The 13,192-nt window shown below is 40.4% G+C and overlaps 1 protein-coding gene across 5 annotated transcripts in view; it reads left to right on the top strand.

Annotated features, from left to right (window-relative positions):
- The window catches only part of calb2a (calbindin 2a), a 50,332-nt gene extending 37,641 nt beyond the window's left edge, over window positions 1-12,691 (top strand). For 4 of the 5 annotated variants that reach the window (XM_061822892.1, XM_061822891.1, XM_061822889.1 and 1 more), the window contains exons 10-11: window positions 2,165-2,236; window positions 11,218-12,691. In XM_061822892.1, the coding sequence (XP_061678876.1) occupies window positions 2,165-2,236; window positions 11,218-11,334 (189 nt within the window). In that variant the 3' untranslated portion in view covers window positions 11,335-12,691. Of the gene's footprint in view, window positions 1-2,164; window positions 2,237-3,386; window positions 3,454-11,217 lie in introns of all 5 variants that reach the window. The other variant, XR_009795422.1, reaches the window with a different exon arrangement.
- Window positions 12,692-13,192: the final 501 nt, after the last annotated feature.

Raw genomic sequence — 13,192 nt, 5'->3', positions numbered from 1 at the left:
GTGGCGTGTGGGTTTTGCTATACTGACAATGTTTGGTTCTACCTATGCATATGTAAAGTCTTTCTCACATTTAAAAAAACAAAAACATTAAGACCAACTTATTTTCATGAATAATGGATGGGATTCTCAAAACCTGTATGAAGTTTAATTTAATGACATATGAAACAGACGACAAAGCCATCAACAAAGAAGCTCCATTAATGGTAAGAAGTACTTTTGTCACCACTGGTTAGCAACAGCATGTTATTTAAAGGAATTTAGAGACTTATTGTACTCTTAAAGTGTTGGTCTTACATAGAATGCACGAATACACTTGTATTTAGTTTTAAAAATATTGTATGGCTCTTTTGAATTTACATTTTAAAATATTTGGCGCTTATGGCTCTCAGCCTTACTGGTTCCTGACCCCTGCTTTACATAAATTACTGCACCTCGTGGCACACGACAGTCAAAGTCTTGAAACTTTAAGGGATATCTAACAGTGCAGCATATGCTACAGGTGTGTGGAAATATTTGTCTAAAAAGAAAACTGGCAGCACTTTCACGTGCAAAATATGCATTTGTTTTGGTAGCTCAGGGAAAGTTAAGGAACATAAAATGTAATAAGTGTTACAAATGGATCACCCATACACATAATTGTTCAAAGAGTAATTCATGAAGATATTTTAATTTTTATCCTTTGTTTTTATTATTACTTTTTCCCTTAGCCAATATAGGAAACATCATATCAGATTTATAAAGAATAATGTTATTATTTTCCAGGACTTGAAAGCAATTTCTATACTCCTAGTCTCTCTTCTCAATTGTTTATAAAATTCAGACAAAGTAAATGGATACTGTATGGGCATGGCTTGCAGGTGAAAGTAGTATAGATGGTGCTGTTTTGCACCTCCTCTGTGTTTCAGTGCAACTCTGCAAAGCAAAAAAAAAAAAAAAAAAAAAAAAGATGCATATATAACTGTTTAACTGTTTATAAAAGTTTCCAGCTCACCTTTGAGGGAAAATGGTGACTGGTCAATAATAAGCCCAGTATAAAAATTAACATTGTCGTGTGTGACAAAACATGAAGTTCATGTCCAGTAAATCATCCTCTCCAATGTGAAGCTGTTATCCAACATTTCGCTGTATTTGCATGTCAGAATCAAGATGAAGTGTAAATCGATGACTGTGTGCGTATATTCTTATATACTTTTTTTTTTTTTGGAAAGAGGGGGGGAAAGGGCAAACAGTCTGTATTTATTGTCATCATACTAAGACCGCAAATTGTGTCTGGTCAGTTAAACATTAGCAAGGCTCACAGCCAGAGCCCAAATTAAGTCTTATGTGCATGATGGCACGCAATGGTGACTGAGAGTTTGATGCGTTGCACTGATTTCTCACGACGCTCTGCTGGACCAGATGTCTTCTCAAAGCTAACTGTAGTAGAAAGTTCTCTTTTTTCCAAGATTTGGTATATTTCAGTGGAGAAACTCACAAGAGAATCTTCATACAGAAAAGAAATGCAGATTCATTTTGTTCTGTGCTATCTTCAAACAGAATAACCAGAAAATGGACAGCAATCATTTCTTGCCAGTTTGAAAACTCTTCAAAAACCTTTTCCAAGTTAAAGTTTGTTCAGGATATACATTCATAGTTTGACTTTTTTTTTTAAATATACTGTGTGCATTATGTTGTTATTCATTCAGTATAGAAGTAAAGCAGTGCAGTGTTACCAGATCTGCCTCACAGTTCTGAGGACCCGGGTCCAAATCTCGCCCCACCTGTGTGACGTTTGTATGTTCTCTCTGTGCTTGCATGGGTTTTCTCTGGATACTCCAGTTTCCTCACACGTCCCCAAAACATAAATGGTAGGTTGATTGAAGACTCTAAATTGGCTGTAGATGTGAATGTGAGAGTGAACCATTGTTTGTTTATATGTGCCCTGCAATAGGCTGGCAAACAATTCAGGGTGTACTCTGCCTCTCCCCCTAAGATAGTTAGGTTAGGCCCCAGCCCACCTGCGACCCTAGTGATAATATTCGGTACGGAAAATAGATGGGTGAATACAAGTAAATTATTGTTAAGTTTATGCGAAGAACAGTTCTGAAATACAATTAATATGTATTTAAAAATGTCATGGAAGGCAAGGACTAAAAGAGCACTTGTTCCTGTTGCCTTGTTTCAGGATGGAAATGGGTACATTGACGAGCAGGAGTTGGATGCCCTGTTAAGAGACCTTTGCCTGACAAACAAAACGGTGAGACTGCGGCTTTGGTAAATTCTTTAGCAACAGCAGCTGCAACAGTGTGTGTGTGTGTGTGTGTGTGTGTGTGTGTCCGTGTCCATGTGTTTGTGTGTGTGTGTTTTGTGTTGCTAACATAGAGCCTTGAGTAAAATATTGCATTTATACTGCGTTACCAGTAGACACGGCAGCTCCATTTTCCCGAAACATAGTGTGTTGTTGTATTTTAAATATTTTTTTTTCTGCATTCAAGTATTGCTGTTTATTCATGTGTCACATCTATCACAGTATCTGTGATGGGGCATTGAAGGAAGGGGCTCAAAATTGTACTACAGTTTGGAATACCCTGGCAGCTAGAGAAGGTATAGAAAACATGTTAGTGTGGCCACTTTTCCACTGCAGTGGCCACCGAGAAAGTAATATAATCAAAGCAGACCAAATCATCTTTATGTAGATAGCACAGAAATATTTAAAAATGCAAATACTCTTAAAAGTATGAGCAAAAAGAAAAGTTTTTAACCTGGATTTAAAAACATTCAAACTTGTGGCTGACGATACTTCTTTTGGGAACGTATTCCTCTTGTTTCCACCATAATAGCTAAATGCTGCTTCACCATGTTTGGTTTGGACTCTGCGGCCCACTATTTGACCTGAGTCTGTCGATCTCAGACCACTACGAGATTTATATACCATTAGCATTTCTTTCGTGTATTCACAACCTTGAGTGATTTATAGACCAGTAACAGAACTTTAAAATGTACTCACAGGCTGACTGGAAGTGTAAAGACTTAAGAATTTGAGTTACAGTATGTGCTCTGACCTCTTTGTTCTGGATAGAACATGAACTGCAGCATTCTGAATGAGCTGCAATTGTTTAATGCTCTTTTTATGGAGTCCAGTCAAAAGACCATTACAATAGTCAAGTCTACTAGAGATAAAACCATGAATGAGCTTTTCGTGGTCTGCTGAACACATGTAACACTTCATTCTAGATATGTTCTTCAGATGGTACAAGGCAGTTTTTGTAATTGAACTGATGTGACTGTTGAATGTCATGTGACACCTATCCGAACACCAAGGTTTTGGACTTGGTTTTTGGATTTTACAGATGGTAACTCCAGGTATTTACTAACACCAATCCTTTTTTCTTTTTTGCCAAAAACAGTGACAGTGCCACAACACCTTAACTGTACTGTAGTCACTTGGAGACACTGCTAGAACACCTGACTGAAGTGAGCAATTGATTATTTGCTGCAAATCCGCTAACACAGACTTTGCAACAGCTTTAAAAAAAAGCCAGATGGTATTGAGTCAAGACAGCTCATTGATTGCTGGATTGCTATACACACCTACCTGTCATTCGGAACTCACGAAACTCTCGTCCTCTGCACCCCTGCAATCTATTTTTGACAATGAACCAGGTCTCTTGCAAACTTATGAAGGGTATATCCATTCTCCTGATTGTTCAAGCAATGTCCAGCAATGCAATGAGCTTTGCATTTTGGCTAACACGAAGGAACAACGAGCTACCTTCCCAGAGGTAAAACTAATGGAAACAAACAAGTCCACTTGAGGGTCCTGCTGTCCTTTACGTCACTTCCTGCTTCTTTTCAAGATCAAATCTCGAGAGAGAATTTTCATGGTGGGAGTTACAAAAAGCTGTATATGTCAAAATCATGTTTTGTGGTGAAAAAACACATGGGCCCATATTGGCTGATGTCTTTTCATTAATAACATACTAAAAATCATCCATTTCATGACGCTTGACCTTTAAAGTTTTGAAAAATTTGACCCAAGGGGAGCATATACAGGCTGAACAGGAAAGGTCCAAGACCTGACCCTTGAGGGACCCCATAGGTTATTGCCATTCTCTGAGACCGAGCACCTCCAATGGTCACAAAGTTGCTCCTTTCCTCTACGTAGGACCTAAACCATTTAAGGAGCGTTCCATTTAGTTCTACCCACATTTCCAACCTGTTTAGCAGTAATTTGTGATCTACCGTATCAAAAGCCAGGCTGAGATCCAAAAAGACCAAAATTGACACCTTTCCAGAGTCAGTATTCAACCTTTATACCCTTTAGCACTTTGATAATAGCAGATTCTGTACTGTGATGAGTTCAGAAACCTGATTGAAATGTATCAAAAAGTCCATTTAAATTCAAGAAATTGCTGAGTTGATTAAAAATAACTTTCTCAAGAATCTCGGCTATCAACGAGAGATTTGAGATGGGTCTATAGCTTGCTAACATGGAATAGTCCAGTGGTCTGTTTTTTAGAAGAGGCTTAACAGTAGCTACTTTGAGAGCTTTTGGAAACTTGCCAGACTGAAGTGAGCAATTGATTATTTGCTGCAAATGAGGTAGCACTGACTTCACAATAGTTTTGAAAATGTCAGATGGTATTGAGTCGAGACAGCTCGTTGATGTTTTCAACTGCTGAACTGTTTTCTCGACAGTTTTTTGGTCAACTATATCAAATTCTGAAATGGTAATAGAGTTTTCCCTTTTATCATTTTGCTAATTTGTGCTGATATTTAGCCTGATGGAGTCTATATTCCACAAAAAATATCAAGCAAATTCATTGCATTTATCATCTGTTTGGAGTTCTGCAGCTCGCTGATTTGGGGGGTTTTGAGGTTGTGAACCACAGCAAACAGAGTATGAGTATTGTTGAAGTTCTTATTAATGATTTCAGAAAAGTGTTGATGTTTAGCCGTGACTAACTCTTGGCTAAAATTACAAAGACTCTGTCTCTAGAGGTCATAGTCAGTTTGGAGGGTAATTTTTCTCCTCTTAAAGTACGTTCTGCTCTGCTTTTCTTTGATTTAGAATTCTTGACCATCGAAGCTCTCCTCAGTGTTCCAGGTTGGCTTGAGAGTCCAAGTTTTATTAAGAGTCCCAGCATTCATGGCATTTGAGATTTTCCAGGTGAAATTGTCCAAAAGTTCATCAGCTGTCTCACCATTCAAAGTTTATGGCTCAGCTTTGGTGTCCAAAAACTTAGTGATTGAGCTGTCATTTATATACTGTATTTTCAGCACTGTATGGCACACCTAAAAGCCTTTAATTTTCTCAAAAGCCTACGGTGCACCTTATAATCCGGTGCACCTTATATATGGATCAATATTGAGCCTTTAGTGCAGCTTTATCGAATGGATGCTTAACGTAACCTCAGCCTCTCCTGGAGGATCTATTGCATGCGTCTTTTAATGTGGTGCGCCTTATATATGAAAAAAAGTTTTAATATAGACTATTCATTGAATGTGTGCTTTATAATGTGGTGCACCTTATGATGCAGAATATACAATAACTTTTCTTCATAGATATTAAGTTTGTTTGAACTTTTGGAATAAGCTGTAATTCAAGAAATACCCCAAAAATGGTCAAAAATATCCATTTCCATAATGTCAATTGATGGATTTTCACGATCCTTGGAGATGACCAGGTCAAAGATGTGACCTTGAGTGTGAGTCGGAGTCCTATATCGAGAGCAGTCATATGTGACTAGCCCTGTCATGCATTAATTATGATAACCAATTTGTAGATTTCTCCCCTTGTCTTTTTATTCCTCTTTTAGTCATGAACTGCATCTTCCTCTCTAACCCCAACTGCCCTCATGTCTTCCCTCACCACATCCATAAACCTTCTCTTTGGTCTTCCTCTCGCTCATTTGCCTGGCAGCTCCATCCTCAGCACCCTACCACCAATATACTCACTCTCTCGCCTCTGAACATGTCCAAACCATCGAAGTCTGCTCTCTCGAACCTTGTCAGCAAAACATCGAACTTTGGCTGTCCCTCTAATGAGCTCATTTCTAATCCTATCCAACCTGGTCAATCCGAGCGAGAACCTCAACATCTTCATTTCTGCCACCTCCAGTTCTGCTTCCTGTTGTTTCTTCAGTGCCACCGTCTCTAATCCGTACATTATGACCGGCCTCGCCACTGTTTTGTAAACTTTTCCCTTCATTCTAGTAGAGACTCTTCTGTCACATAACACACCAGACACCTTCCGCCAGCTGTTCCAACCTGCTTGGACCCGTTTCTTCACTTCCTTACCACACTCACCGTTGCTCTGGATTGTTGACCCTAAATATTTGAAATCCTCCACCCTCGCTATCTCTTCTCCCTGTAGCCTCCCTCGTCACCCTCCATCTTTCTCATTTACGCACATATATTCTGTTTTACTTTGGCTAATCTTCATTCCTCTCCTTTCCAGTGCATGTCTCCATCTTTCTAATTGTTCCTCTGCATGCTCCCTGCTTTCACTGCATATCAAAATGTCATTTGCGAACATCATGGTCCAAGGGGATTCCAGTCTAACCTCATCTGTCAGCCTATCCATTACCACTGCAAACAGGAAGGGGCTCAGAGCTGATCCCTGATGCAGTCCCACCTCCACCTTAAATTCCTCTGTCACACCTAAGGCACACCTCACCATTGTTCTGCTGCCATCATACATGTCCTGTACTATTTTAACATACTTCTCTGCCACACCAGACTTACGCATGCAGTACCACAGTTCCTCTCTTGGTACTCTGTCATAGGCTTTCTCTAGATCCACAAAGACACAATGTAGCTCCTTCTGACCTTCTCTGTACTTTTCCACGAGCATCCTCAAGGCAAATAATGCATCTGTGGAACACTTTCTAGGCATGAAACCATACTGCTGCTCGCAGATACTTCTGTCCTGAATCCAGCCTCCACTACTCTTTCCCATAACTTCATTGTGTGGCTCATCAACTTTATTCCTCTATAATTCCCACAGCTCTGAACATCGCCTTTGTTCTTAAAAATGGGAACGAGAACACTTTTCCTCCATTCTTCAGGCATCTTTTCGCCTGCTAGTATTCTATTGAATAAGTTGGTCAAAAACTCCACAGCCATCTCTCCAAATTGCTTCCATGCCTCCACCGGTATGTCATGAGGACCAACTGCCTTTCCATTTTTCATGCTTTGTTGTGGCTTTCTGACTTCCCCCTTACTAATCATTGCCACTTCCTGGTCCTTCACACTTGCTTCTTCAACTCTTCCTTCTCTCTCATTTTCTTCATTCATCAACTTCTCAAAGTATTCTTTCCATCTATTTAGGACACTACTGGCAAAAGTCAACACATTTCCATCTCTATCCTTAATCACACTTACCTTCTGCACATCCTTCCCATCTCTATCCCAATGTCTGGCCAACCTGTATAGATCCTTTTCTCTTTCTTTCGTGTCCAACCTGGTGTACATGTCTTCATATGCCTCTTGTTTAGCCTTCGACACCTCTACTTTTGCCCCATGTCGCATCTCAATGTATTCATTTCGCTTCGAATCAGTCCTCTCCGTGTCCCACTCCTTTCACCTCTCCTCAGTCCTCTCAGTGTCCCACTTCTTTTTCGCTATCATGAAAAAATAAACACCTTAAATTTTTTCAAACACATTTTTCAAGAAGTTGGTGACATGTCCAAACTGGTGAACATCATGCACTTAAACAATTGATAAACTGTTTTTTTAAAATCAATTACTTATAAAAACATTATAAACACTTTAAAACATGTTGTATTTAATCTTTTAAGGTCAAGTGTCATCCCTATAAACATTCTAAAATAGATATTGTAATAAAAAATACATATAACATTATTCACTTCAATGTCTATACAAAAAAATGAACATGAGCGGAGAAAGCGTCATACATGGGCAAAGTTGTGGAAGTGTCATTCAACGACATCCAAGTGGTTGCCATATTGGCTGCATCCCCTGTCCATTCGTCATTGAAAACAGGCCGTGGACCCTGCTATGGGAGACAAACATGCCCCTTCTGACATGGAAGCTCTTTTCGAAGAAGAGAACATCACACAACGAGTGAAGTTACTGGGGCAATATTATCCTATTGTTTCGAGCCATATTCAGATTATATGCGATCACAGCCAAACCGCCTCCCCGTCCGTTTCACTTCCGCGGAGGAGATGAGCCATCGCGGCCCGGTGCCGTGATAAGCCACCTTGGCACTGAAAATGAGCCACGCCACCCAGGGCACCGCGTCCGCCGTTCACGGCTTCGTTGAAGGCTGTGCGCCGGGCTCGCGGACGGCGGTGCTATGAACAACGCTGTCGTTCTTCAGAGCCGAACAACACCGTCGAGCCGGGGCTCTTTACAGCGTTGTCGTTGCACGCGGCTGAGTGCGCCATTGTCGTCAGTGTCTTCAGAGCCGCCGCCATCCGTGAGCCCGACGCGCAGCCTTTGTGGGTGAGGCGATGCAGGAGCCTTCGCCATCGAGACCAACGCCATCCAACACGCACATCGACATTCAGCACATTTAGCATGCCTGTCATATGTACGAGGATATTTTGTCACGTTATGAGAGACCGATTACGTGGTCCGCCCCAAACTTTTTTTTGTTAGTAGCTGTATACACACCTACCTCTCATTTGGAACCCACGAAGCTCTTGTCCATTTCACCCGTGCAGTCCATTTTTCCCGACAAACCGGGTCTCTTGCAAACTTATGAAGGGTAAATCCATCCTCCCGAGTGTTCAAGCAATGTCTCGCAATGCAACAAGCCGGCATTTTGGCTAACACGAAAGAACAACGACCTACCTTCCCGGAGGTAAAACTAATACAAACAAACGAGTCCACTTGAGGGCGGTCCTGCCATGTATGTCACTTCCTGGTTCTTCTCGAAAACAAATCCCTCGAGAGGATTTTTATGGCGGGAGTTACAAAAAGCTGTATACGTCAAAATCATGATTTGTGGTGAAAAAACGCATAGGTCCATGTCGGCTGCCATTTTTTCATTAATAACATACTAAAAATCATGCATTTCATGACAGTGGCCCTTTAAGACTGTAGAATGGTGCAAAAGAAATAAGAAATTGCTAAAAAAAACATATTGGGATTCTTTTGCGAGATGTCATTACAAAGATGCATAACAACATCTCTAGCCATTCCCAATCCACTGACAACACCACATCCTGCTAAATCCTGATAAACTTCGAATCTGTGTGTGTATCCAGAGCTCACTGCTCTAACCCATACTTTTACACTCCAGGGATTGGGTTTCTTTGGGATGTACTCCTAGATAGTTAAATGCCCATTGAATGGAATGATGTGTTCCTAACCTGTGGATTGGAATCCTTCTGGATCCACTGCTGAATGGAAGGTTTTATAGAGCAGATTTAACACTAGACTGATTTTAGATTTTAGCATTTGCTTGCTCCTGTGTATTTTTATTATGGAATAATGTTCACTGTTTTCTTCAGGCCAGTGAATGACCCACTCAGTAAAAAATATTGGCAGCCCATGAATTAACCCCTTGTCTATTTAGACAGAAAACCATCTGCCTTGTAAAGATGTCTGTGCTCCCCCCTCCCAAAACAAAAACTGAGAAATTGTCAATGAAACTCACTGTTGGTACAGTACACACTTCGCTTAACCGCTTATTTAATTGAGCATAGAGAAACTCTCCTCTCCAAATCATACAAGTGGGAGAGGTCTGCTTATAAAAACCTCAGCATCCAAACATTGCGCTTTTGTTAGGAGAACAATCAAATCTTCATTACCTCTGATTGCTGGTCGAAAACATCAATTGGTCCTTATGTGTATAATGACAGATTTCACAGATGAGTGCAGATGAGTGATCTCCTGGTTTTTGCAGCTATATCAGACACCATGTGATTGGGAAAACACAGTACTTTGCTGTTCTTCTCACTGTAAAATATTTCCTAACCTTGACAGCGCCACCACCAACTATTAACATTGCGGGTACCATTTTTTTCTTGTATGATTTAATTCTATGCCTTTCAGTGGTGGTGGAGATTGAGCATTCTTGGACAGGGTCTTGTAAAAGTGTCTCAAATCTATTTGTAAGTCTGACTCGCGCATGTACCAGCTGGCCAAGCGGAATGCAGATTTGGTGGTCACTCTGGCGTGGGAAGAGTTTGGTGAGGCCGTGGAAAAAGACTTCCAGATGGCTTTGAGGAAATTCTGGTCCTCTGGTAGTCAAATCTCAGATTCAGGAGGAGCAATGTGGTTTTCGTCCTGGCCATGGAACAGTGGACCAGCTCTCCACCCTTGGCAAGTAGTTCACCCATCTGGTCTACATGGGTTTTGTGGACTTGAAAAAGGCAGTGATGTCCAACTCTCAGTGGATTGTTTCCTAGACGAGTGTGTAGCGGCTGGGATGGATCCCCCCCTTAGAAGAACTGGATGAAATGGTTTAAGAAAGGGAAGTCAGGCTGTCCCTGCTACTGACCTTGCAACCCGACCTCGCATAAGTAGTAGAAGATGGATGGATGGATGGATGGATGGATGGATGGATGGATGGATGGTGTCATGCTCCTGGCTTCCAGCCCGGGCTGGGCGTGGCCAGCCAATTAGTAGACACACACCTGCGCCTCATGAACGTTGATGACACTCAGTTTATATAGGACCCAGGGGACGACTAGTCCTCCGCCAGATCATTGCCTTTGATGCCTCGTTCCCGTACTCCCGTTTGCCTGACGTCTGTCTTCCGTGTACCGACCCACGCCTGTCCCCTGACCACCCTCGTAAACCTGCTGTTACTATTACCTCTGCTTGTTTGGACTGTCTGCCTGATCCCCGACCTTGGACCGAATAAAGGTTTCCTCTGTACTGCCTGCTTGTCTCTGGAGTGGTGCATTTGGGTCCACCCACGAGCCCTGTTCATGACAGATGGATGGATGGATGGATGGATAATCTCAATATGTGAATTGCTTACTTTAAAATTCAGATCATGCATATCATTCAGGCTCATTTATAAATTAGCATTATCTCAACAGTTTATTACAAAAGTGCTATGAGGGGAAAAAAAGAATCCAAATGAAAACTTGATGACTGAAAAGTATTATTTACTGTGATGCTCAATTGTGTTTAAATTGAGATGCAAATTGTGTTTTCTTCTGAACTAATGTTGTTAGTTGGTGACAGGAGATATTCTTTCAGCTTTCCCGACTCAGTCATATGTAACCTATCACAGCACCTCATGTCTTCCAGGAGGCCGACCTGAAGAACCTAACAGGCTACAAGCAGAGCATCATGAGCCTGTCTGATGGAGGAAAGCTCTACCGTGGCGAACTTGAAATCGTCCTCTGCAGGGAGCCACTTCAATGATTTCAGATCCTTTCTTGCTGTATATGCTAATTATGTCTGCTCTGCCTGCCTTGCTCTCCCAGTTAAACACTAACTTCCTACTGACTGGCAACAAAACACCAGGTGCATGTGCCGTACCTTCCATCTTCTCCAAAAGCTATTTCTTCTGAGCGAATGACAAGTACAACATTGGCACAAAATAGTTTTTTCACCCGTAAACCCTTGTTTTCTGCAACATGACATTTCAAACCCAAGACGATATTTTATGAAACATCTAGCAACCCCAACACCCCACATGACATCCTATGATGCCATATGATTTGAAATTCAATGTTTATTTGCTGATACTGTAAAATGAAAATCTCAATAAAATCTCTTAACGTTAATTTTTTTAAATTATTTTAATCTAGACAGGCAATTGCTTCATTTATTGCATAGATTATAGTCAGTGACTTTCAACACCTTCTCTTCTTTGTCCCATATTTTTTTTTTTCAGTTACAAGAGATTCAACCTTCCTTGTTCCAAAGTGTAATGTCCCCCATCACACACACATAGGACAAGACAAGCACACTAATGACATAATGGAGCTGTGGAGCTTTTGAAGGAATGGAGCTTTTCCAGAAGCCGTTGGCCAATTTAGATCAATTGCTCAACCACATGGGGTGTGTTTCAGCCTTCTGCATAATGCACAAAATAATTAATTATACATAAATTTTTGAATAATAGCTGCTTCCTGACAAAATAAATGGATGAAATCAAATCTAGTTGTTAATAACAACATTAATTAAATAAAGCATCGGTTTTTGAATTTTTTTTTAAATCAAGCGAAGTCTATGTAAGCGCATACAATATTACCAAAGATAAGCAACAGAAACAGAGGCTCCTTGGCTGAGTTGATAATCTTTACATAAGAAGCTGTTGCGCCCAATTTCTAGTAAAACCTGTGTAATTGAGTTGGCATGCTTTTAAAGTCTAAATTATATAGCAGGCCTGCAGCCTCCCATCTCACAGTGGAGCTGGGGCAAACCCACATCAATTAATCAAAAATATTTAACTCTTTAGCTGACATACAGATGGACAGCAATAATGTTCATAACTGAAAATTGAGGGCAGATGTTGTGAATTATGTATTTGTCAATGACAAGTCATCTTAGTCTTTATGTCAGCTTTGCTGAAGAAGCAATGGTAAGAAAAGAAAAAAAAACTGCAAATATTACTTACCATTACTTAGTCACTGATGATAGGCGCAGTTATTTTATTCCAATATTCCTCATGTAATTGAAAATTTATGCTACAACCCAGATTCCTGTGTACTGTACTTTAAATTGTAACACAAAAGCACACATGCATAATTGACTGACTTTAAAAAGAACTGAGTTATATGTGATCAAACAGTTTATCCATTTTTTATTGAAAAAAATCTTCAATCATTTCACTTGATTATGCTGATATGAATAAACTAGTTCATTAGTCCATTGATTTAAAGATTTAAAAAAATAAAGAATTTGTGTTCAGCATGTCCAGTTTTTATACATATTTCTTATTCATTTTTTAATTAAATGTCTAATAATTTCAATAATATATCAGAACCAACATGTGAAGCACTCACCAAATGTAGCAGAAACTGAAAGGACCGCAAGACACCAGGAAACTATCCTGTATAAACCTCCCGTCCCAGTACAGACTGCCTCAGACCTTTGTCGCATCCTTTTAGGTACTGTTGTGTTTTACTCCTTTCACCAAATTTTACTCATTTTGACCTCAATCCCCACAATGACTGTCTGGGCAATGTTTAGTTTTAAATTTGACCAGGCGTCCCAGGCACCAACTTAACCTGCTGTCGTTGGTACAGCACTGCATCCAACCCATCCTGTGAGG

This window comes from Syngnathoides biaculeatus, chromosome 6 (genome assembly GCF_019802595.1).
Source record: "Syngnathoides biaculeatus isolate LvHL_M chromosome 6, ASM1980259v1, whole genome shotgun sequence".
NCBI lineage: Eukaryota > Metazoa > Chordata > Actinopteri > Syngnathiformes > Syngnathidae > Syngnathoides > Syngnathoides biaculeatus.
This window is presented reverse-complemented; position numbering and strand designations above follow the sequence as displayed.